General features: G+C 39.1%; 1 protein-coding gene across 6 annotated transcripts in view; it reads right to left on the bottom strand.

Moving 5' to 3' along the window:
• AKAP6 (A-kinase anchoring protein 6) overlaps positions 1-27,499 on the bottom strand; it is a 483,440-nt gene that overhangs the window by 231,574 nt on the left and 224,367 nt on the right. For all 6 annotated transcript variants that reach the window (XM_045450650.1, XM_045450656.1, XM_045450655.1 and 3 more), the window contains exon 5: positions 16,196-16,318. In XM_045450650.1, the coding sequence (XP_045306606.1) occupies positions 16,196-16,318 (123 nt within the window). The remainder of the gene's footprint in view (positions 1-16,195; positions 16,319-27,499) is intronic.

Genomic DNA, 27,499 nt, shown 5'->3' with positions numbered 1-27,499 from the left:
TCATTATTAGGAAAAAGATAAGCTGATAAGCTTGATGCTGTAGAAAAGACCCATTTAATATGTCTATTACCCAAATAGCCCAATATTGCTTGATTTCAGGTGCACCCATTAACTATTAATAATATCAACTAAGGAATTCACAATGGACCTCTGAGAAGGCAGTCACGCAGGCATGCTAACAAAATTGCCAATGAAATTTCTGGCCGCTAAGGTCTGTAATAAGCTCTCCCCATTCTGCCCCTGCCTCTTCCCTAGGGAAGGAAGCTTAGACAAAAGGGTTTTATTTTCTTTCTTTTTCTTTTTCCTTGAACCTGATAGTTGGACACATTTCCATTCTTATGCTCCTGACACATTTCCTCAGCAATGCCTTATACTATAGAGTCCTTCTGCAACATCCACAGTACTCCCTGAAAATACAGGGCATTCTCTGAAGATTTAATTTATGGCAACCACATTGCAATAGGTGGGTACCACGTTCCTATGTCAGTGATTATATGAAATTCCATAAATATGAGTAGTCTGGGTTCTATGAGACACCAAATATCTTTTAGTATCTTCAAAGCAGCATGTAATTGAGCATCTAGAAAACAATAACTAAGGAAATGGAAAATACAGTGACTGAGACAAAGGATTATCAAAAAGATGGTACATCAGAGGTTGACCAATGGGTATCTCCATAACTGCAATCTCTAGCTTCACCAGCTTAGATAGATCTGAGTGCATTACTCCTTGGCAGGGTCTAAATTTGGGTAAGCACACTGACTGCTACTTTGTCCATGATCAGACTTCACAAAACAGATGAAATATTACATCTCATTCAATTCTATTCAAATTTCTGAAGAGCCCAGTTTGATGGAAGTATGGCAGTCATGTAGGTACGAAATGAAATCAAGGAAATGTATACTTTGATGGACAAAACTATGACAAATGGAAAGGATGATTACTCCAGGGGAATGAGAAGAAGAGATATGGATCTCCTGGTACAGGAGAGAGTGGGGAAGACTGTAATCACATTCAGAAGCTTACAGATACAAAGTTGCTAGCCTTAGCAGCATGTATCATGAACATAGACTTTCAATCATCCAATGAAATACTGTTAATGTCTGCCAGGTCCATCGAGGTCCATGAGTTTTGGGGTTGTTGGTAAACAATCAGAGAGGCCAAAAATAAGTTATTGAGTCTTTCCCGACCTAATTTTAGGTATTTTTTTAAAGCATAAATCAACACAATAGATATTTCATTGAAAAGTCTTTGCCAGGCCTATAGATACAAAAGGTAACAATACACTATCCTGGCACAAGCAGCGTATAATCTTTTTGGGTAAAAGAGAATTTAAAAAGCCAGTAGCTTCATACGACCCAGCATAGAATAAATGTGGAATTACGGTTTGTTTAGAGAATTAGAGAATGGTGGGCCTTAAGCAAAATGAATGATATGCCCTGCCAAATGAGATTTGTATTTTACTTTATTTTTTTAATTAGAGTATTATGCTGTGAGAGATACCAAGACTGTGGGCTGTATTCCAAAGGAGTGTATACCACAAAGGAGTGTGGTAAAGGCTTGATACGTGCTCTGGGAACCCCAGCTGGGAGCTAGGTTCTACCGAGCCTTGCAGGGACCTTGTGGAGAAAGGACTGAAATGTATGCAGGCCTGGACATATCACTTATTGTAGCAGGAAATGGGGAGCCATAGGCAGCTTGGTGTGGCCGGGACAGGGTACAAGCAGGGGAGGTGGAAGTTGTGGCTACACGTGGTAATTAACTCCAAGGGCCTTGAAAGAGTCGGGGAAGAAGATGTCAGCAACACTGGAGAATGCCTGGTGTAGTTCTGTGTTCTAGAAGGATCTCTCTGGCTGTTGTGTAGAGTTGATTTTGAAAGGGCAGACTGGAGACAAGGAGGCCATTTAGGAGGCTGCTATGGTAATAGAGGCCAGATGTTTCTGCATGCTCACATTTTTTTTAATTAAAAAAAGGTATGCTTTTCTTCTAAATGAATGAAAGAAGAAAAAAATGGAGAAAATCTTCTGTCTTTTTAAGTTTTTCTCAGTGTGTGAGAGCAGCATGTGCCAGAATTTAGTTCTTTGGCTGTTCTGATGATAAATACCAGAGGTTATTAGTCAGGAGTCTCCCAATGTGAAAGACATATTGAACTGATGAACTTTTACTCCCACTGTCATTTTAAAGAGATGGTATATATGCTGATGAATAAGGCACTTGATGACACTTTTTCTTCACACAAAAGATTTTTACTACCCTAAGAAAATGAAAACTTGCTTTTTTACAAGGGCAGGAGGAAGAATGTGTGTTCAGTCAGAAAGAAGCAGAGGCTTAAAAAGTCACCTGCTACCCGCCTCAGGCCATCTTTGCCCAGACTCCACTCTGAGCTATGCCTACCACCATGCTGCATTCCCACAGAGGCTCCTGCTGAGGAAGAAAGCCCCTATCCCCTGTGCCGAGCCTGGGAGTTCCTCTTCTCCTTTGCCCAGTGCCATCGACAGAGGATGATCATCTGGTCCTCAAAATGTAAAATATACTTTCCAAATGCCACATGTGCCAAGAACTGAAAGATTTTTATGAGTAAACACTTCTTTGTTTAAGAACCTCCTAAGGGGCATCTGGGTGGCTCAGTCAGTTAAGCGTCTGACTTCGGCTCAGGTCATGATCTCACAGATTGTGGATTTGAGCCTGGCATCGTGCTCTGTGCTGACAGCTCAGCGCTGGGAGCCTGCTTTGGATTCTGAGTCTCCCTCTCTCTCTGACCCTCCCCCACTCGTGCTCTCTCTCTCTCTCTCTCTCTCTCTCTCTCTCTCTCTCTCGAAAATAAATAAACATTAAAAGAAAAGAAAAAAGAACCACCTTAGGGGCGCCGGGGTAGCTTAGTCAGTTAAGGTGTCCTACTCTTGATTTCAGCTCAGGTCATGGTCTCACGGTTTGTGAGATCAAGCCCCAAGTTGAGCTCTGTGCTGACAGCACAGAGCCCTGCTTGGGATTCTCTCTCTCACTGTCCTTCTCCAGCTAAGGCTTTCTCACTCTCAAAAATAAATAAATAAACTTAAAAAAAATCCTAAAAAAAAAAAAACTTCCTAAAAACTTGATATTATACAGCCATTCAAATGAAGACTATGAAATAACGTGAAAAGTACACAGAACAGAACACATTACAAGCCAAAAAAGAAGATTCAAAACTATATCGATGGTAACAGTATAGCTTGTAAATAAATAGTCCCAGTGCACAGGAACAGAAGACTGTAGGGAAACACAACAAAATGTTAACATCATTTGCGCAGGGTAGAACTTGCAGGTAACAGAGTCTAATCTTACGGAATGAGTTCTCAGTGCTTTAGCTTTACAAAACATAAAATGAAAATAACACTAACTTCTAGGTTATTGTAAGAATTAGAGATAATGATTGTAAAGCACTGAAGCAGTGCCCAGAAATAAGTGGAACTAAAGAGAAATCATTACGACTTTTAAGTTCATTTTCTCTATTTTCCAAATGTGCTGTGTAGTAAATGGTACTTCATGCCATCTTTAGGTGACAGGTAGCACTTATTGTTGAGGCTCTATCAACTCTTTGAGTGCAGACACCAATCACGTTCTCTTTGCTTTAGCGCCACCATCCAGCACAGGCCTGCCCACACCAGGCACCAAAAGATTGTTGCTGCTACCTGAGATTTGGGAAGAGGGTGCACAGGCTGAGAGGCCAATGATTTGGGGCTTCCTTTTGCCTCAAGTGTGCGCTCTTGGGTGAATCATCTAACCCTTCTCGGCTTCTGTTTCCTTCTCTACAGTCCAGGCATTTGGACTCAGTATTTTCCAGTCCTTGGACACTTTGATTTTATCTTTCAGCCAGGCAGCTAAGGATAGGTGGCTGGGGAGACTTTTTATTTATTCTAAACTAGAAAATTTTCAAAGGGGGAAGAATCCCAAAGGCCATCTAACCATTCATCTACCCTAGAGCAGCTCTGTCCCTCAACCATCCTGGGCAGATGTGTTCATTCTATTTTTAACTATCTCCAGGGAAGTCTCTTCTAACTTCTCATCCTGAGTCCGCAACATTTGTTCTCAGGAATTTAAGAGCTCTGTGAAAAGCAGCACGAGCTTTCCTCTGCTTCAGATTCTTTTGCCAAGTCATCTCTCCAGTGTAGGAGTTGGAAATCAGAAACATCGTGAGAATATGCCAACAAAATCCACACGTCCAATCACTCACCGAGTCCTGCCAATTTATTTCCCCAACTCTACTCTTCCATATTGACTAACACTGCCTTAGATTCAGGCCTTCATATCACTCCTTGCTAGGATGACTTCAACAATCTTTTGTCATGGTCCCTCAAAACTACAGTTATTCCTTATTTGTCACATGCCTGTCAAGGTGCAGACATTGTCCTAAGCATGCAGGATGTGGCTGTAAATTAGGTGAATATAGCCCCTGGCCGCACAGAGCTCACAGTCTAATGAGGGATGAAAGATGTGCATCTTATAAACAGTCAGTTGCCAGCAATTGTGTCAAGGAGGTCATGACATAATGTAGGTGCTGGTGACAGCACAAACTCTGGAAATGGACAGCCTGGGTTCAAATCTCAGCTCCTCCATCACCCACTGTGTGACTCTGGGCAACCTCTGGGTACACAGCTTCTTCAACTGTAAAAAGGGAGAAATGTTAGTGCCTACTTCACGAGGTTACTGTGGAAAACAAATGCCTTGTTACCACTAGAACAGAGCCTGGCATATGGTAATAGCTCAATAAAACATCTTCTTACACATAATGGCCTGCCCCGAAAACAACTCTGAAAAAGATGCTCCTTCTCTCAAAATCCTCTAATGGTTTCCCAGTGTTGCAGGATAAGGTCCTTTCTCTATCATGACCTATAGGGTCTTCTAGAATCCTAGCCAAGTCTGCTTCTCAGGTCTAATGTCTGCCTTGAAATGTGCCTGAACTGCTTACAGTTTCCAGCTTACACCAGCCATCTTGCTCCTCTGAGACTCTGGTCTTGCTGCTACTTCTGATGAAGACTGGCAGGGACAGTTCTCCCCTTCCCCTGGTTAAGCCATGCTCACCCTTTAAGATTTATCTCCGGTGTCAATCTCTCTAGCGAGTTTTCCCTGACTTTCTTCTGTCCTCTAGGCTTCCACATTCTCCTCAACACCCACCGTACCTGTGCAGACCTCAAGACTCTACTTACTACAATGTTGGGTAACTATTGGCGATGCATTTGCTTCCCATACATGAGTTCCTCGAGTTCCTTCTCACTCATTTTTGAATCCACAGTGCCTAGGACAGTGCCTGGTACACAGGACACACCTAACGAATGTTCGCAGAACAAATAAAGATTTGTACCAAAAACCTTCCATGTAGCTTTCAAACTGTGTATGGCACTTTGGGAGATACTGGTATAGTCACTCTTCACTTGAAAGTGGTTGATAAATGTCCCCAAATTTTACTCAGTGAACACCATGTAAATGAGCTGTCATGTTCCTTCACTTACAAAATTACTTGCCAATTACACTTAGATGATCCCAGTGTAATTACCATGTAAACCGTACCCTGGCTGAGATAGCCTAAATCATCAATTCAACTTTACCCTCTCATCATATGGTACTTACCATATAATTAAATAAATGGTCAGCCACCACCACAATTGTATATCTCCCCAACAAAACGAAGTGGCTACATTTGCAACTCATTTATCAGTTATGACAACATGCAACACACCTCCAGGTATAATATCAGAAGCTTAAAAAATGTAAAAGCTCTATGTAGTCTTGAGGGAAAAAATGCCAAGTTTATGATAAAAAATATAAGCATTATAAAAATTTTGTTTTCCTTAAAAAAAGAAGAAGCACTCAGATATAAAGACAAAAATCCTCATTCTTCCTGAGAAGACTTCCTTCCTAAAACCTCAGATAGTAAAAACATTTCCAAGCATTTGAAAGTGAATTTAGCTCTTCAAACAAATCACAATTTCTTTCAAACAAACAGTTGCATTTTCTGTGTGTGTGGAAGGTAAATGTGTTTTACTAAGGTTGACATTCTTTTCTGATAGACTTGCTAATATCTTATGCGAGAATTAGATACATGGGAGAGATCCTAAATGTTGACAGTACCTCTTAGCGAGCAAATTTTCATTTGCTCTTCCGGATGCCACCTTCACACCTGGCACAGGTGATCACATTGACTTCCTAGCATGGCCACATTAGGCCAAACAGATTCTCAAACAGAGGTTCTGTCTAAAGGGACCATTTGACTTCCAGAATACAGTGCTCTGAGGCTCTGATTGAAAAAGAGGTCAATGCTGGCCCAAATATCCCTCAACCCCCTGCAGTGGAATAATTGATGTGCAGCAGCCCTACAGATGTGGAGTCACCAAGGTGATGGATGGATATAAGTATATTATTCACATGTACATCTGCTAATATACAGGTCCCAGTGCAAACACCAAAACTTAAGAATATTATGTGGATTTAGGACAATCCCTGAAGGACTCCAGTTCCATTAAAAATTTGTTTGGCAGCCTGGGGCAGATCTATTCCAACTCCCACATGCTTCGTGCGTTTGAGAGGGGGAACCAAACTGCTTTAAAAATAAATTTAATAAATTTTGTAATGTCAAATCATTAACATCCTGTCTAGTCATTTATTCTTTATATTTTGAAACAGTAACATTAACCTGTGGAATTTTTTCAAATCTTTCTAATATCTGAGTTAACATTTTTATTTTCCTTGTGTTTTCTGACAAAGGAAATGAATTATGTCCTGAAAACAGAAGAAAGCATTCCATTTTTTTTTTTCCCCTCTATAGGCCTTTCTCTAGTCACAAATATACCAGACAATACCCAGAAAACTCTGTGACTAGAGTCCATTTTGGTTTGGAAATAGTAGAGGAAATAATTTAACTTGCAGACATTCTCAGTTATTGTTTGCTGATTTACAATATTAGTTATAATTTGCTGCCTGTAATGGTTGTAACACTGCTCTTACAAATGCTCATTCATTCCTCCAGCAGATATTTTTAGTACCTATTATGCACAGGCTGGGTGTCAGAGGAGACAGCAAAGAGACACGCAAGCCGTCCCCTCAAGTAGGTGACAGTCTGGGTGGACGGGAAGAAATCCAACTTCTCCTGCCACATATTCTTCTCATGTCTCCAACAAAAATGCTCACGATTCCCCTGAAATGAACCAAGTATCCTCACATACAACATGTTTATCTGGTCTTCGCAACAATCCTCGGTAGATACGGCAGATCTATTTCAGGCCTGAAGTTCTTACCTTAATATCCCTTATATTGGATAAACTGCTTCAAGGGTCCAAAATTCCATGTCATGCAGTAGGTAAATAGAATGTGCACATGTGTCTCCCCAGGAAGAGAGGTGGCACCCTGACTTAGCTGAGTTAGGACATGCGCTGGCTTTTGTTCAGTGTCCAGCAGCCTGTGTTTGAACCCTCATAGTGCAAAGCCAGTCTACAAAATTTCTCTTCAGCCCTTAGTATATCACTGCCCTAAACAGGAAGTGTTTAACAAATGTGGTGTTTCCCTGGCATTCTAATTGAAAACAGTCATTACATCCTAAAAAGAGCGATAAACAAAATAATAAATTAGTAAAATGTTTTGCCACCAACAATTTCCAAAATGATGAGAAGTGTTGGGTATCATGGCTCAAGTGCTTAAACCGAGTTCAGTTAAAAGTACATTCCCAGGTGCTGTGAGCAATTCGGGACTCCTAACCTGAAAATGGAAGACAATGCTATATGTCTCCTAGAGGTACAGAATTAGTTACACGAGCAAAGGAATGTGGTCCAGGACTTTTTACATGTCCAAAATGAGCCTCCTGTCCCCACACATCTAATTAAAAATGCCTGCATCCTTACAAATTCGCGACAGACTTTTCCATTCCCAAGCCACCAAAGGAAGCAACTCAAGGCTGGGAGCTGAGTATTTTAAATCCCCCAAAGAGAAGTAATGCTGCTCCCTACTAAACTCTCAGCTAGTTACCTTAAACTGATGGGAATCAAGGGGAACAAGCAAATGGAACTTCAAAGCTCCGATGAGGCCACCAGCTCTGCTCAGCAAGGCTCAGGGAAGTGGCGGCCAAACTCACACAGCTTGGGCTTTTGAAGTCTAACCGACTGTCTCCCATTAGCTGAGCAATACAGCCGCTGCTGTACAGTGGCAGTTGCTGGTCTTGTGAAGCTCTGCTTTCTTGGGCCAGGACTGCCTCTCATCTCAGCAGAGAAAGGTAGCCAGGGAGCAGTGGGCACCAGGAAGTGGGAAAAAGGGAAGCCCATCATCCCTTAACTTCGAGCAGTGAAAAATGGAGCAGACATAGAGACAGGAGAGCAAACAAAAGAAAAACAGCTGAATGTATTTTGAGAAATTTTCTTGTATGGCTAAAAGCTCTGTGAGAAGTATATTGTTTTATTTAAATGAAACAAATAAAAACTATTTAATAAAACAATGTAACATGAAGTTCTAAATATAGATGATACATGCATGGAAGTATCTGTGTGGAGATTTTGTTAGCCAGGAACATTAGCAGTTTAATCCAGTCTGTCTTTATAAATAGGGTAATGGCACAGTAAGGAAATATTTTCAAACCTTTCAAAGGTACCAAGATAGAAGCATTGTTTGCAGGATTTGGTGTTTTTGTGCCACCTTGTGGTAGCCACCTCAAATTGCAGGTACCAATCCTAAAATAAACAACTAAGTTCTAGAAGGTGGGCTTTAAAAGCTACCCCTATAAACACAGACTCAACCTCTGTATACACATCAACATGGACCCTACCACTTTTCCAGACCTATGGCAAAAGCTTCCCCAAGAGTATGGACCCTCATCACATGGGTGGCCTGAGCTGCTGCTGTAGACAGACACTAAGGGGCCAACAAGAAGATTTCCAACTAATTAAAAAAAACAAAAAACAAAAAACTGAATGTTCATTGCAGTATTATTTGTAAAAGCATAAATAAGGAGGCAACTTAATGATGATGGGAATGATTAAATAAATTGTGGTACATCCACACAATAAAATATTAAGGAGCTGCTAAAATGAAAATGTGTAGTAGATCTTCATGTACTGACAGAAGGATGACTGCGATATCTTTAGGTACAAAAAGCAAGTCATTCAACAGTATGTATAATATGAATTTTAAAAATTCTTAAAATGTATGCACTGTTACATAAAGAGGTCCAGAAGGATATAGAACAAACTGTTTATGTGGGTTATCTAAGGGAGGGTAAGACTTTTTACTTTTATTTTTATGCTCTTTTATATGGCTTGAATTTTCTCCAGTGAATATAATGTTTTTCTCCAACTAGAGTGCAATAATATCAGCAGTTGCATGAAAGTCCACCTTCAGCACATGCCCCTGATGGTCAATGAGTTCTTATAACATCTGCCCCCTCTTTCCCATGTAAAAACTCCTCGTAATGTTCACATTCACTGGTTTCACACACCCCCAGAAGGCCATAGAGATTCGGTCCCACTCCACACAGAGAAGCTTCCTGCCAATTTCCACACTCTGCAATACATTCAAGTCTTGGTCAGATTTCTGTCAGCTGTGGGGTATCAGGCCTTGCTGTGGTGTTCTTGAGGATATTAGGGGAGACTAGGGAAAAATGAAATAGACATTGGCAATGAAGTTTCTAACTATTCAAGAGACAGCATCAAAAAGAGAACTCTGATCCTTCCCCTTCTCATTAATCTATCCCCTCTCCTCTGTTCTTACCTAAGTCCCACCTGACCTTAACTCACATCCTCTCCAGGTTTCTCATGGCTTGTACATCACTTACTCCATGCATTCTACAAAAGATTCCCTGATCTTAGGTTTGTTCCACCCATGCCTAGGTAAGCAAGCTCCCTGGAATACACTGGTCTTTCCAGGACTGGAATCTGAACATGCTTTTGCCATGGGTAGAGAGACCTGTTGCATGCTTATCAGCCTGGCTTTGAGGTCTGCCAAAGCCTGGATTCCTCAAACTGTTGAGATATCCGGGTTCTTCTGGAACAGAATTCCAAAAATAGCATATTTTTAATACACTTTCTATTCACATCACAGACCAGGGACTCATTTCCTTAATATATACAAAGGTCCCATAAATCTTGAAGCAAAAAGCCAATGACCCAGCAGAAAAAATAGGCTAAGAATATGAACAGTTTTCAGAGAAGAAACACAAATGACTCCTAAAAATATGAAGAGGTACTCAACTCCACTTATAATACAAGAAATACAAACTAAACTACAATGAGTTGTCATTTGTAACTATCAAAGGAACAAAGATCAAACAATGTGATAACATACTTCAATATCAAGGATGTGCAGATAGGGCGTTCTCATGCCTTGCTGAGTATAAATTGGTACAATCTCTATCAAGGACAATTTGGCAAGACATAAAAATTTTAAATGTGCAAAACTTTGACCCAGAAATTTCATATGTAAGGTATTTATTCTAAGGATATACTTAAAACAATACAAGATGATGAATATCCAAGGATATGCACTGAAGCACTGTTTAAAATTTTTAAAAAGACTGCAAACAACCTATGTTTTCATCAATAAAGAAGTGGCTAAATGAATTATGGCATATTCATAAATGGAACATTATGCAGCCATTCAAAAGCATAAAGTAGTTCTACATTTACTGATTTTGAATTATTGTAGCATAAACCAAGGGACCATAGTTAAGTACACATATGCATTTGTTTTCAGATACCATGACTAACTCTGAAAGACTATAAAGAAACAAGTAACACTGGTTGCCTCAGAGCAAGAGAATTGGTAACTGGGTGAACAGAGGTAGGAGGCTTACTTTCGACTTTCTACTTTTTTACTAGCTTCTTGTATTTACCTTTAGAATTTTGTGTTATATTCATATATTAGTAAGTAAAAAAATCACATTAAAGAAATTGATAATGTCTGCACTAGCTTATCTTTCAAATATTATACTCAAATACATTTTCTATTATCCCCATAGTTATTTTCTCTCTAAGCCATGGACCTCATCCAGTTAATCTATGTCAAACTGACCCTAACCTAATGGAATTTACATTTGATTCATGTCATTCTCCTGTTTTAAAATAAAATCAAACTGTCACTTAGTCCCTTTGCTCCCAAAGAAATGTTCAATCCAATAAAAAGACACTCAGTCTCCTTCACCATCTGACCATCAACCTCAACCTGGTTCTCAGCCACATGACGTGGTTCACCACACCTTCCTTACTTGCCCATAAAATTTCCTTCCATCTCTTCTCCTCCCCTCTCTATCCAGCAAATCATGTATGTCCTGTGAGGTCTACATCCAATTACTTCTTTGAGCCTTCTTTACTCCCAGGAAGGACTAATAAAACTTCTCTCTGTGCTCCTAAGAGTACTTTGTGTCTCCTGCAAGAAGTTGACTGATCAAAATTATATTACATTTATCAGAGTGCTTGTGTGGCTTAGTCAATTAAGCGTGTGACTCTTGATCTCGGCTCAGGTCATGATCTCATGGTTTGTGAGATCAAGCCCTGCATCAGGCTCTGTGCTATGCTGACAGCACAGAGCCTGCTTGGAATTGTCTCTCCCTGCCCCTCCCACTATTGCCCATGTGCACATACACACACTCTCTCTCTCTCTCTCAAAATAAATAAACTTTAAAAAATTATATTACATTTATCATTTATGGCTCTATAGATGACTACATTTTATCTATGGTCATGTCCCTCAGATTGCAAATCTCTGGGAGGAAGAAGCCAAACTCATTCATCATGTATTCCTGGTACCTACATAACTGCCTGGCACTCACAGGTGCTTGATATACATGAACTCATCACCACCATTTCCCCCATGTTTTCTCATCCATCAAGCTGAATGAAGAATATTGTTTCTCTAATGCTATTTCTATGTGGTTGGCTAATGTTTGCCCAACATGACATGGTACCACCTATGCAAATTTATCTCCCAAGTTTAATACAGGCTCTGTGCTTAGTTCTTTGTCCTAACTCTTACACAGCTATCTGGGGTCAGCTAGACTTTGCTTTCTCCAACTAGATATCTGATTGGCTGTATACTGAAAAATCTATTGGCCTGTTTTCCTACAATTGGTTTCATATGATATGGTGCCCATTTGGTGAATTAGGCATACATAAAAACCACTTGGGAGATCAGAATTATGTTTTCAGAAGCAAATGGACATGAAATGAAATCTCTAGAGGGAGAAGTTGCTGTCCTTCTCTGCTGCTTTACTCTTAAGCACGCTAAGATATTATAAATTATCTTAAAGGAAAAAATCTAAATAGTCTGCCCAGAACTATTTATGATTCTTCTATTTATGATGCATCCAGTCAAATGTAGCTTTTGGTAACTTCTGTTTCTTAAGCCACTAAAAAAAGGTGATAAGAGAAACAGCCTAAAGGTCCAAAATCTGTCGATGAAGATTTATGTGATAAATCTCTATAATGGACTATTGCTCGGCAATCAAAATGAATAAACAGTTGAAATATGTAACGTCCAAATAAGTATGCTGGGTGAAAGAAACCAAAGTATGCTGGGTGAAAAAATAACCAGATGAATGGGAGTGGGAGGGGGAGAGAGAGAGAGAGAAAGAGGGAAGGAGAGAGAGAGGGAGAGAAGGAGAGAGAGAGAGAGGAGACGAGAATAAAAGGGAGAGAGAGGACACACATTGTTTGACTTCTTTTATGTGAAATTCTAGAAAGTGCAAAATAATCTTTATAATAACAAAAGCAGATCAGTGATTGCTTAGGGGTTAGGGAAAGGCCAGGAGGGAAAGGAGGAAGGAATTACAAAGGGTCAGGAGGAAGCTTTTGGAGGTGATGGATATGTTCACTATCTCGGTTGTGAGGATAGTTTTATGGGTGCATACATTTGTCAGTTTGTTGAAACTTGTAGGCATATGTATTTTAAATACATACAATTTATTACATGTCAATTATACTCCAATAAAGTTCTTTTAAAAAAAAGTTGACAGAGGTGAAGAAAAAGGGAATCTGTCCAAAAACATATGTATACAATACTGTTTTGAAAGTGATTTTCAAAGAAGAGGGATGTTCATTACTTGCAGAATACCTTTCCAGAATGACATTTTCCTGAGAATGTCATTTTCGAGGAAGACAGGAATTGTATTTTTGAAAGGAGCAGCCAGGTTGCAAGCAGATGATTAATTATCATGGAAAATCATTGATGTATCATCGCAATTTCACAGTATTTCTTACAGTTAAAATAAAGCTCTTTCATATCTCTCATAAAGGTATTGTGAAGCTTTAATTGATTTGTGTTGGTAAAAACCCTTGGTTACCGTCATGGAAAATAATTGAATTAAACATCAAAATATAAATGTACAACTTTTGTTATTGTTTTTATGTTTGTTTTTCTTTACAATGATCATTACAGGGTGCCAACTATTCTAACACATGATTAAACCAGGGAAGACACTGGACTCAAGGGCTTGCACATCTGCTGATTTAATGTTAAATTATAGAATCTATAAAGGTGTTTAAAGAAACCTGTATAGCTATCTCTACATCCTGGATAATCTTGCAAATACCACAGGCCCACTCATTAAGGAATACTAATGACTTACACAAGCTGAATTCAAGGATATAAATCTCTGGGCTTACTTGTATACTTTCTTACTTGTATATATTTTTGCCTTCTTTTGAAAAAGAATAACTTAATATTAACTCAGCACCACAGTAAGGAAATACAATAAAAAATATAAATGACAGTATCGATCAGGAGGACAATGTAGACATTGTCCTCAGGGACACAGAGTAACTCAGGGTTTGTTTGAAAGACATTTAAACAACGGCTGTATCTAGAGTAACAGACACTGCACACAGCACAGCGGTGACTCAGTAAGTGTCCTTAAGTATCACTGGTGATCCATGCACACTAAGTCATCAGTAACTGTTGGCCAGGATTGCTCATAATTTCGCAAGTCAAAATTGTCACTATGACTTAAGACTCACTAAGCAGAGCTGGAGAACACAGCCCCTCACTATTTGCAAAGCAGAGATAAAGATGTTCCTATGTTATCTCTATCCCAACCAATATAATTAGACATGATAGTAGAGAAAACTCATTTCAAGAAAGTGTTGATCATTAGGCAACAAAAAAATTATTCTTTAAGAGCTAAACATTTTAAGGAGGACTCCTTGCTGTGGATCCAATGTAGAGTGTAAAGAGGATGATGGGGCTCATGTTTTGGATGAGACTGTCACTATGAGGCAGGTACACATACGTGCAATTCATTATGGTCAGCTGCAAAGAGTTTTGCAACTTATTAAGGCTACAATACAGTAGTCACAAGCTACATGTGGCAATTTACATTTAAATCAAGTGAATTAGAATTAAAAATTCATTTCTTCAGTTGCTCTAGTCACATTTCAAGCACTCAGCAGATACATGTGGTGAATGGCTCCCATGTTGGACAGTGCAACCTTGAATATTCCATTCTTACAGAAAGTTCTAGCAGATAGTTTAGGGCTAGAATGAGGCTGAGGCCAACAAAGGGATGCTAAGGAAGGAACTCTGTAATGGGGACTTGAGAATGATGAGAGTGCATTGGTTACAAAGAGGCCATGTTGCTCAATTCCTGAAGAGAGGGGAGACCCTGGTTCATACTCTTCTAGCCTGGCTTTCAATAAATAGCCTAGAGTTAAAGCACTTTGTATGTCCCCATGCCCTCTGGGACCTCAAAAACTAAATGTGTGTTTTCCATAAAATATTAAATCAAGAGAAATTAAGACAGCACACTTAATGTGAAATAAAGTTCATATACTCCTGTTTAAACACAGATTAGAATTTCTGTCAGAACAATGCCAGTGAAAAGTTGACATTCTAATTAATACAATTTACATTATAAAGCACTGAATATCTTTATCTTGCTATTATGAAATGCCCTCTTTAAAAAAAAAAAAAATCAAGGCTCTACTCAACAGGGAATTGAGTACCAAGGGCAATATTTAAAAACCCATGTACAAGAAAGGTAGTTGGGGTCACTGGCATTTTTACACACAATCAACCCAGGTCTTTAAAAATGGAAGCAATACACTCATCCTCTTAAACATAGTTTTGTGTCTTTTATCATCCACAAAGCTATTTTCATGCAGCAATAGGATTTTGAGTCTGTTTTACTTGCAATGACATAAAACATACTGCAAAACACAAACACCAAAAGACTGAAACATCCTCTTTCTCTTTCCCCTCTTTCCCCCTCTCACCTCCCTCTTTGTCATTCTCTCATTTAACATCACAGGGAACGTTCTGGAACCCTGTGAACTCACGCATAGGTAGGACTCCCACACAATGTTTATTCAATCCAAATTCTGAGTGTGTAAGAGGGGCAGAAAATCAACCCCACAGTTGGGTACCCAAGGATTCGTGTTCATTGCCTTTGTCAATTTTATACTATCGGTGAAAGGAATAAAGATGAGATCCTTAAAGCTTGAATTTTCATTTCCTATGACAACGTGCTTTTTCTTCATGCTTTATCACACTCCACTACTTGGTTTCCACCCCTTCATAATTGATATCGGCCATTTGAAGCATTCAGTAAAAACCTCATGAGGTTCATCAAATGTCCCCCAGTCTATAATTCTTGCTTCTAACATATTCAGAAGCATATTCATCCAAGTATTTTCCACTTCCCCTCCATGGTTTTCCCTGTGCACAGGGACGGGTGTAATGACAGTTGTATTAATTATATGCTGAAAAACCCACATAGCAGCAAAAATGATGGAGATCATCGTTTTAAATATTTTATTAAAATAACCCAGTGTAGAACAGATAATGTAGACCCTCTTGATAATGAGAGGTTCATTAATTTTACAAGAATTCTAGAAAGCTTAGAATGGTCATCAAAATTATCTCTTTCATTTATTTATTTTTTAAGAAGAGGAAAGCCTTCAATCATAGCTTTAGAGAACAAGGGTCTAGTATATTTTCTAAGGTATTTTTAAGTTAATTACTCACCTTCCTGGAAAAAGTTTTGAAAAAATAGCTTGAAATATGGAGGATTTAGATTTCATAATATACTGAAATGCCTGTAAATTTTCAGCTTCTGTAGTTTGCCCCATTAAAACTTGGTTTCATTAGCATATAATGTCTTGTGATAAATAAAAATGATACTCCCCATAAACAAATAAGCAGTGCATTAAAATCCTCCCATTACTAACAGCAAAAGCAACTCAGTTTTGCCTACCAAGTGTGTCTCCAGGTACAGTTTAAGGCCATCCATCTCTGCTTTAGGGGGTGTCCAATTCTCAGTGGTTTCCATGGCTTCATTTAACCATTGAATGAATTCATCCAGCTTGTTTACAAACCCCTTGACACAAAAAAAGGGAAGGGGGAAGAAAAGGACAAGAAAAGCATGTTAGTTGGTCATTTCTTTAGGCAATTTAAAAAATCCCAAACGTCATCAATGGTAAAAATTGATACCACTGGACTCCCATTCTGGTTCCACACTGTAAATGGAATTTCCATGATTCCCAGCACTGAAATCTATCAAAATGGAAAGAAATTGTGCATGACTCCCTCTCAGTTTTTCCCTAGGAACATTTTTTTCTGAGGAATTTGGATTGGATTGTCAGATGTCTTCGTAAAGATGTCTTCAAATCATCAAAACATTTCTGGTGTCTGACAAGTGCCCCCAAAGCAAAAAATCAGGTCAGGCCTGCTAGGAACACTCACTGGATTTGGGGGATAAAAGCATTCCCGTAAAGATGGTGTTCTTTACTCAGAAGCCTATGGAGTTGAGTTGCCTTAACTGAACTACATATCTATTTTTAAATCACATAAGTGTTTAAAGGGATTTGGATGAGTTCTACTGACAGCCCAACTGTCTGTGTCTGAGCATGGGTTCTAAGAAGCAAGGAAGGGTAGAGGAGGTGGGATCAGTGAACAAAAACATAAACACCTGACTGGGTGTGTCCTGCACATAAAGAAATATTCTTGGCTAGGAAGCACAAATCACAGTAATCTCGCAATTTTTCAAATAGTGGTTATAAAAATTTATTGACCATTTAAAAGAACACATCTGTAGAAACGGAAAATATTTTGAAAAAATGAAAGCCCAGCTATGAACCTAAGGGAAAGAAATGGGGCTGGGCGCCTGTTTTCTGTGTCTAGGTAAACAGCACCACCTGGAGGTCGAAAGGAGTAAGGACCGTCTTCTACATTTGTACTCACTGAAATGGCTTGGAGTGCTATTTCTCTTATTAAACTTAACCCGTTCTTCAGATTTGCCTTTTGATTAATTTTGGTTAATATTTTTAATGCTTAACTTAGGATATCCTTAGGCTAAATTAAGAATAGGTGAAAATTCATTTTATCATGCTTCTCAGAAGCTAGGCTTTGTTTTTTTCTTTTTCAATGTTTATTTTTGAGAGAAAGAAACAGAGTGTGAGTGGGGGAAGAGCAGAAGGAGAGAGAGAGAAACAGAATCAGAAGAGAAACAGAATCAGAAACAGGCTCCAGGCTCTAGGCAGTCAGCACAGAGCCTGGCACGGGGCTCGAACTTGGGACCAGAGAGATCATGACCTAGGCTGAAGTAGGAAGCTTAACTGACTGAGCCACCGAGATGCCCTGAAGCTAGGCTTTGTTATTAAAGTTTCTCCTGAATAATAGTTTAAGATTTATAACCCCTTAATTCTAGCAGTTGATTGGCCTCAAAATGATTGTTAGGAAATGAGAAAATGGGACCGAGAAGGATGGTAAAGAGGAAGACAGACAAGTAACACTCAGAAACACATTTCTGTCTGTCAAAGGTTGATAGAGAAGAGCTGTGGTCATCGGTACACCTGGAGTCCATCAGATTGTCCCACGATGCTCTGGTACTGCTGCCGGCCTGTGCAGAGCTCAGCCAATCATCCCACATGGTAGTGTATCTATCCCATGTTTCGAAAAGCTACCCAAAGCTTTCCCTATTTTATCCCTATTGTGCAAAGGTCAAACGATAATCACACTCATCCTTTTGAAAACCTAGCCTAATCAAGTTGTTTTGGTAAAGCCAATAAAAAATATCATATTAGAGTCATCTTAATTAGAAGCTAAGGCCTATGCATTTGCAATGGACCGAGCTGGGAACCAGAAGGTTGTTTAACATGCCTCATGTCCTGGCCTCCAATCCCAAATTAATGACCTCACTGAGACTTCCTCTGGTCATCACTCAGAAGTGTTTCTTCCAGGTGAGGTGAAAATGTGTCCAACAGGGATAGCTTCATGAATGTCAAATAATGCACTCCCCTACCAAATGCATTTTTCTGATGATCCACCCAATGGTAGGAATCCATGCCAAGTAATTCTTTTTGCCCTTTCTCACAGATTGAGGGTATCAGTTTGTCTGCTCTTTTTCTACATTTCCATAAATTTGAGAGTTGCTTTGTTTTCATTTCCTTCCAAATACTCGAGCCTTTTAACACAGATGTTACTTTAGGCTCCCTGTTTTCAGTCGAGCCTCCCACCTGTTTTAAACATCACTCCCCAAATCCATCTTTCTGGTAGACTGCCTATGACTCAGAATACATAAGAAATTCTTATCAGACTTGATGATTACCATAGATCCCTACAGATATGTATAGTAAATCTGTGAGCAGAAACAATGATAGAGTGTGTTAGAACTGATGTCCTAATTCTTCATGCTCTCATAATTAAATTCTATGAAAAATTAAGATATTCTTTGTTGGCCAAATGGACTTACTGAAACATCTACAGGGCCTCATCAGAATACCAGACTCTAGATGGTTGATAATTGTGAGATGAAATAGTACTTTATATCATTAAATAGTACTTACTATTGAATTTGGACTTGAGTTGTTTTATCTGCAAATTGGTCTGGGGAGAGCATTAAGTCAGGAAGGAAATTATTTTGGAAAGAACTGATTAAATCCAAGAAGACAAATAGTAAAAGATGTTATTTGAAATATGACCAGTTATATACTATTCATTATCTTCTCTTCCTCCAAAAGACAAGCAAACAAAACAATGTGTGTATATGTGATCGCATGGGTACTTCATCACAAAAGGTTGGTCGTAGCCAAAGAGTATTGAACAATGTGTGACAGATTTCCTAACAGAACCATGATTACAGAGTTAGCTGAAATCCATGAGGTGCAGATTAGGCAAACTCATGGGACCCAGGTGAAACTTTCTGGATGATCTTTCTGCATAGCGTAGCCAGAGAACAAAACCAAGGCTGTCTGATACAGATGAAACAGGTCCTCTTCAAGGCTTCTCTCTGGGTTTCCTCTGAATTATATCCCTACCTCACCAATTTTCATTTGTTGCACATCTTCTCAACTCTTTTCTTGCCAGTGCTTAAAAGTTCCATCCATCACAACAGAAATCCAGAGAATCCCTGCAATCTTATAATAAAATGCTAAACACTTCTTCCTCTTAGGGAGCTCTTAGCTTTCCACCTCCCCTCCTGCTAGTATGTGTAGCCACAAAAACATAAACAGAAATCATAAAGGCAGATGAAAGTGAAATCCATCCAATCCTTGATACCTTTGTCACTTGCTGTTTCTCCACCTCTCCCAGCCTCTTTATGTGTGTGCTTTTCCAGTGTACTGTGTAATGGACAGTATACTGTGTACTATCCCCATATCATGATATGCTCTTCTTAGAAAGACCAGCTAAGTGCCACTCAGTATATCGAACCAGGCATGCTATGTGCAGGAGAATTCACATTTGGATGTATGCAGGGAATATCTGATGCTAATTTTCAGAAGCTCTGTAGAGTCCTTGTGGTGTGAATAAAGGAAAATGAGGTTACATAAAAAACCACAGGGGAAAATACAAAATTTTATTTATTTTATCATGAGGATCAAATCCTAGTATAACAAATACTGGGCACTCATTCACTTTTTTAAACTAATATTTATTAAGTGCCTACGCTATATAAAGCACACCTCTGGACATTGTTGAGAATAAAAAGATAAACATCATTCAGGCAAAAATTTCAGCAGAACTTAAAGCATGAGTAAACACTTGCCTACTCAATTCAACTAATTTTAATAGTTAAAAAAAATTTACCACCAATAAAGAGTTGAAACACTCTCCTGGATGTTTCTGTGAAATATATTCTGCCTGTATCACAATTCTGTCTGTATCCAAATTTGTTCTTATTCTTATTATGTGACCCACCTCTGTTTGTTTCTCTAATATTCTGAGTTCATACTTATTCTGAGAGTCCAAGATGACTATAAAACCAGATTTTCTTCATGACATAATCCAATGCTGCCATCGCACTATATAAAAGCACATCTTACGCACATTCAACTCATTGCTACAGGCTGAATTACAAACTTCTGAAAGGCCACCTTTCAGCCTTCACTGTTCAAACTCCTGTTGATGTATCTTATCTGCTTCGTCTCTCTCCCGTCTTTTTCTACCACGAGTTTCCTTATTGTCCATTTCCATTACGCTTCTCTGACTCCTGCCAAGCTCTCCAGGAGAGCACTTAGTGTGACTCAGTCCACAGGCTCCAATCCTCCCAGGCCACCCCCCTTGATTATATCCTTTTGTATAGGTCCCTTGGCATATTCACATCTGACACATGTTTTGAGAGTCTGTATACTCTTCACTAGAGTCAAGCCAGGATTCAACACCCAGAAGAAACCCTGGCCATCCAATGTGAGAGGAAAGAGAAAGCAGTTAGACTTGTTACCACCAGTTGAAAAGCACATTTCACACTTCCAAATCATTTGCATTTTAAAAGTTCCTTAATGAAGTGCTTTTTAAAAATCTTACTTTTAAAATTTTTAAAGCATCAATCTTTTTAAAGACTAAGCAGCAAAAAGTGTGTGCAAATGTACACTTTCAGATTTGAAGATCATATTCACAAGGAAAATTTACACTCAAGTCTTGCACATAGCTACACCCTCATGACAGATTAAGAATGCCCATTATTGGGGCGCCTGGATGGCTCACTCAGTTGAGCATCCAACTTTGGCTCAGGTCCTGATTTCACAGTTCATGGCTTTAAGCCCCACATTGGGCTCTGTGCTGACAGCTCAGAACCTGGAGCCTGCTTTGGATTCTGTGTCTCCTTCTCTCTCTCTGCCCCTTCCCCACTCACATTCTCTCTCTCTCTCTCTCTCTCTCTCTCTCTCTCAAAAATAAACATTAAAAAAATGTTTTTAAAGAAAGCCCATTATTTGTTTTATGTCCCTACCTGTTTCTCTCTACCACAAACCTAGTTTGGTTAAATAAAACCTGTGGAGGTGATTACTGTTGCCCTCCAGCAAGCCTGTCATGTGGAGCAGGAATAAAAAGGGAGAGCCTTCCTGGGTGCCAGGTATGGGACCAGAAGATAGCAATACAGTATAAAACGAGACATAGTCTCCGCGTTATGGTGTTGTAAGCCTAGCAGGTAATTTTTCTTTATAGAATTACATAATTTTTAGACCAAATTGATATTGAAACCTATTTCTCTAAAAGGGGAAAGGGGGGCATATACGACAGGAAGTAGATGCTGTGTTGTTACACATCTGTGGAGTGGTTCTGATTCTGGTCATTTTACAGATGAGGAAACTGAGTGTCAAAGAAGGTGAGTGACTTCCAATGGCAGAGTTGGGACCTGACCCCACATTTCACTCCGAAGTCTATTTCTCTCGCCCCACCACACTGACCTCTAACAAAAGTACTCTCAAAGACATGTCACGGGACCCAGATGAAAGGGAAGCAACAATTCTTCCCAGCCTCATGGTCTTGGCACTGAGGCAAAATTCTCTAAACTTCCAGTGCTTCCACCTTCACATTCACTATTTTCTGTTAATTTTTCTGAAAGGAGGTCTTTGATGAGGCTAGATGCTTAACAAGGAACACACACCTTTTGTCTGTTTGTTTGCAAGCAAAAATCACTGTAAATTTCACTTGTAACTCATGGAAAATTTCAACCAAACATGCAGGCAGTTACATGCTGCAATTAGCCCATTTTATCACTGCCTCAATTATAGATGAGTCTGATATACTTTAATCATGAGAAGAAGGCCCTTGGTTCTCAGGAGTTCAGCCAAGGACTTCAACTGCTAATTTATTTTTGTTGTTTGTTGTTTTAGTGTGTGTGTGTGTGTGTGTGTGTGTGTGTGTGTGTGTGTGTCGCCAGAAAGATTCTCATTTCTCAGTGGAGAAAGAAATCAAGCATGATGTCTGACCTCGTCTAGATCAAATTAGCTGCGTTCAGATAGGGATCTGAAGAGCATCACAAAAGTAAACTATTTTCACTATATTTATGAAAAAAGTGTTCAGTCTCTATTGTTGAATCTTGTAAACATTTATTAAAAAGTATTTACCTTTTTCTTAGTATTCCAAGATTCAAAGATTCACTGAATGATCTCATCTGAATGATGCTAGCTGAAACAGTATGTAACCTTCAAACTGACCTCACTGTGTGCCATGACCTTTTAAAAGTATTTTATATCCATTAGATCGTTTGAGTTTCATAAAGACCTTGTGAGGTAGGTAGTATTGTGACCTGTTTTACAGGTGAGAAGACTGAGGCCCTGAGAGGGGAGACCTGTCCAGTGCCATATGGCCAGAAGATAGTGGATTCAGAACCTGACTCCAGAGAGCCTCACTGGCATCACAGGAAATCGTGAGAGGCCAACTGATCTAACAATTTATCTAAGTCCCTGGCAGAAATTGGAAGTTGAAAAACATTTAAATGAGGATTAATCATGAGGGTAGAAGAGGTTATATTAAAAGAGAAGAAAAACCACCCCCATCATGAACCAGTATGGATATTATTAAGAGAACAGTTGCTACAACCAGACAAAACTGAATTTGATTCCAGGCTCCATCCACCTCTTACCACCATCATAAACCAAATGAGCTACCTAATGTCGCTGAATCTCAACTTCCTCATCTGTAAGATAGGGACAGCAGTTTCCATCTTGGGTTTACATGAGGATTTCAAAAAAATGTATGTATTTTAAGGCCTGATGTAAAACTAGGGCTTGATAAATGATTTTTAAAAACCATTCTTAATTAACAAGTTCTAATTTGATCTTTTATCTAATTCACTCAAAAAGCTTTGATTACTCACTAAGTGTGCAGCACGGTGCTAGGCCACAGGGGAGATGGATCAGAAAAGTCCCCCCACAGCCATGAGGTGAGAGGAGAGGGAGCACCGAGGCTCTGGGCATGCAGAGGAGGGAGTCGTGACTTCTGTCTCAGATCATCAGATGAGACAATGTGGAAGGGGAAACCTCTAAACCTGTAAGTTAGTATGGATTCCCCTATCTCCTTAGTCCACCAGTAGGTCTGAAGGGGATCACATTTCTCCATAAATAGCCAAGAGTTTAAGAATAATCTGGCTTAATTTTTTAAAACAGGCCACAGGCTTTGGAGCCAATCTTTACATTAGCGATGGCTACCAACGAGTAATTGCAATCCTCTTACCCTACCCACAAGGAAGCTTTATTTAGGCTCTGATAACTGGAAGACTTAGAACTCCATTTAAAAGCAAAAGTATGCATTGAGATTTTATACGTACATCTACCAATGTCTATATTTAGCCTTCCATTTCCGGTTAATTCATATATACATAGTTCCTATATGAAATGCCTAATTCAGAGTTTTACACAATAGTACTCAATGCAATTCACCTTTACTTTCCAATTTACCTTTCCTTCCTTTTTTTTTTGGCAGGGGCAGGGGGAGGAAAGGTAATCCGTATACTTAATGTGCTACCCAAGATCCAGAGGCTCAAGATAAAATGCCAAGGAGTTAAAAGAGATGTTTTAGATTCTACTACCTCACACATTTACCAATGTTCCTACCCACAAAATCCAACACAGTGTAAGTAATTGACAGAAGGGAGGATATGGTGTGTGCTTTTAGAAAAAAGATTGAAGAGAAAATGAAATGGTTTAAGGCAGTTTTAACTCTGATGCCACAAGAAAACTCAAACACTGAAATGTTTTATGAAATATTTAAGCTTCTTTTCTAAAGGTTGAATGGAATGTCTTTAGAATATAAAAATATTCCTGATAAAATTATCCCAGAATAAAGTAAAAGGCTGCCAGTTGGAAAGAGAGAAAAAAAAAAAAAAAAAAAAAAAAAAAGGCATGGAATGGTATTATCTAAAATTGACCAGGTGGGAAGTTCTATTCTCTCATGCAGAAGGGATAAATGGAGCTGAATGACTGTTGACAATACTGTTGACAATAATTTCAACTGGGAAAAAGAAGAGCCCAGAAAGATTCCTGATTCTCACAATGTGAAAGAATTTCCTCCAACAAATCCAGAGTTTGAGTTCGGTTGCTGCCTATTGCTTTATAAAAAGAAGTAATCAACATATTTAAGGGCAAAACAAGATTGAAATGCATATCATTAAAGCCTAATAAAAATACGAATGAATAAAAGACTTGGAAATAGACTGGAACTAATAACAGGTTAATATTAATTGAGCACTTATTATGTGCCAGGAATGTATTCAATTCTAACAATGACACTACACTATAAGATTCCCACACCCTCTATTTTATAGAGGAGAAAACTGAAATATAGACAAGCTCATGCACTTGCACTTGCACCACTGTGAACACTTCCACAGGGTGAAGCTAGGGATCTTCCCACGGAGTCTGGCTGCCCCAAAGCTTTGCTTACTTACTCTAAAGGAGATCTTGCATCAAGCACCCCAATTCCCCAGAGGCACTGACTGAGCAAATCAGGTCATCTTTATCTGCCTCTAAATCCCCAAGAGGATTCACACCTTAGATATTCACACTTCACAATTTAGGATTATGATAGCTGAATGCTTTATAGGCTTTTCATATTTTGTATTATAAACAACAATCCTTAACATCTGGATGATGACTGTCTACCAGCTATTCTTCTAATAACTTATGTAGTCATTGAGTCTTTATGAATTTCCCTACTGTACAAAGAGGCTGAAGCATAGAGGAGTTATGCAATTTATTCAAGGTCACAAAGCCACTAAATAGATATTAAGTAGTTCTGTTCCAGAATCCAAGCTTTGAGCTATCATACTGACTTTCTGACCAGACTTATTCCCATGAGGTTCACAGAGAGAAAAAAAAGGACAGGAACACCCAATGTGGTCCACTTATTTTTTTAAAAATTTTAAATGTTTATTTATTTTATTTTTGAGAGACAGACACAGAGTGTGATGGGGGAGGGGCAGAGAGAGAGGGAGACACAGAATCCGAAGCAGGCTCCAGGATCTCAGCTGCCAGCACAGAGCCCGACGCAGAGCGTGAACCCACGAACTGAGATCATGACCTGAGCCCAAGTTGGTCACCTAACTGACTGAGCCACCCAGGCACCCCATTCTTATTTCCCAAGCCTTTGTGAAACCCCAGCCTGAGTCACACAGCTTCAACCATGCCCATTACAGCCACCTCTGTTTTAGAGAAGTCCCTGCATCTGTGCTCTTTTCAATCCCCCTTTTTCTCTTTCTTTCTTGACCACTGTTTCTCTTTTGCCTTTTTTCTTCTCTTTCGTCTTCTAATCACTTCCTTCTCTTGGTCTCCACTCCTCTCTCCTTTCTTTTGCTCCCGTCCCTTCTTCTCCTCTTCTCTCTCCCTGCTCATTCCTTCTCTTTTTCTATAGTTTTAAGTCTCCCCTGACCTAATTAACTGGAGCTAATTAACAGCTTTTAATAAACATTTCCCAACACGTCCATAAAGTTTTGGTGAAAGGTGCTGCTTCTTGATACTGAAGTGCAGAGCTGAAAATGTTGTTATAATCCTGTATTTAGATTAGGTCTAAACTTTCTGATTAGTACTACCTCCTTGAAAATCAATATCTGGAACAAGAATGCACGTGGCTAGATGGGAGTGTTTGTAGAATGCTAAGATCATTCAAAAGATTACCTGCAATTGTTGAGTTCCTATTTATATAAATACTCTCAACTTTATTTGGGGAACACAGAGTTCTTTAGTAATGACAAGGTTATTATTTTTAGGGAAAAAAATGGAATTATCACACTGAGTGAGCAAGAAAATAGCCATCTTTAGTAAATGGGGTAAGAGTTTTGCAATGATAAATCCAATAAGGGATTAATATCCAAAATATATAAAGAACTTATACAACTCAACACCAAAAAATACAAATAATATGATTTAAAAATGGTCAAAGGACCTAAATAGACATTTTTCCAAAGAAGACATACATATGGTCAATGACATGTGAAAAGATGCTCAACATCACTAATCATCAGAGAAATGCATATCAAAACCACAGTGAGATATCACTTCACATCAGTCGGAATGGCTAGTATCAAAAAGACGAGAAATAACAAGTGTTGATGAAGATATGTAGAAAAGGGAACCTTACTGGTAGGAATGCAAATTGGTGCAACCATTGTGGGAAACAAAATAAAGTTTCTCAAAAAATTAAAATTAGGAATACCATGTGATCCAGTAAATCCACTACTGGGTATTTACTTAAAGGAAAAAAAGCTACTAATTCAAAAAGATATATATGCACCTCTATGTTTATTTGTTTTTTGATTTACAATAGCCAAGATATGGAAACAACCCAAGTGTCTTTTGATAGGATTCTAATTTATTAGAATCCAAAATGATAGCCAATTTAATTTTAGTTGCAGGTACTATTCTCCAAAAGAAGCAATAAGATATTCAGAAGGAAGAAGCAGCTTGTAGGCAGATTATGAACATGGTATTATTAGATATGATGAGTTTGCTTTCTGAACTCAGTTGAGGTGTGGAGCAAAACCTGGGTTAGAGAAAGAAACACACAGGTGGTCCTGGAGACCATAAGCATGGATGAGATAACCTGGGAACGGTGTAGAGGGGCATATCCACTGTGCCTTCTACATCATGAGGCCCCAGAGGGCAGTGCACTCAACATGCTTCACTCTAGTCCCTTATTCCATGTCTGTCTCAGTGATTCTTGACACTGGGCTGTGTCTCAAAATCAACGTGAAACTCTTTAAATATATGCCAAATTCTGAGAAGGAGAATCTGCTTCAAAGTTTCTCAGGGCTACAATGATATAAAAGCCGACAGCTGTGCGGCACTAGGAACATTTTAGTGTTGATCTCTGAAAAAAAAGTACTTGCTGCCCCTTTGTGGCAAGGTTGCAAGATATGGTATAATCAGGAGACGGGATGTTCTCATAGGAAGTACTCTGGACTGGGGGAGACAGGTTCTAGCTATAAAATGAGGGCACTGAGCTGAATGATTCCTCATGCCTTTCTGACCATTCACATCTGCGGCTCTTGCATACAGAGCCTCCTTTAAAGCTATATACGTTCAGGTGGTTGACTGCCTCTCTTCTAGCTAGGAAACTGATCTTGGTGACCTTCACATACTCCCAATGTCTCCCAATCCACTCACCATGTCTATCCTTTGACATTGAGCCTAAATGTCCCTTTCCCAACAAATCACCCAACCTATTACTGCCTTCCCAAGACACTTTCTTATTCTTTCCATCTTTAGCAATCAGAGCTTTGAGGGATAATTCTAAACCTACTGGAGGCCCTTCCTTTTTCTTCCTGTAATACATTGTAATGACC

Source organism: Leopardus geoffroyi, chromosome B3 (assembly GCF_018350155.1).
Source record: "Leopardus geoffroyi isolate Oge1 chromosome B3, O.geoffroyi_Oge1_pat1.0, whole genome shotgun sequence".
Classification (NCBI taxonomy): Eukaryota; Metazoa; Chordata; class Mammalia; order Carnivora; family Felidae; genus Leopardus; species Leopardus geoffroyi.
Note: the sequence above shows the minus strand (reverse complement) of the source record. Positions and strands in the feature narration are given on the sequence as shown.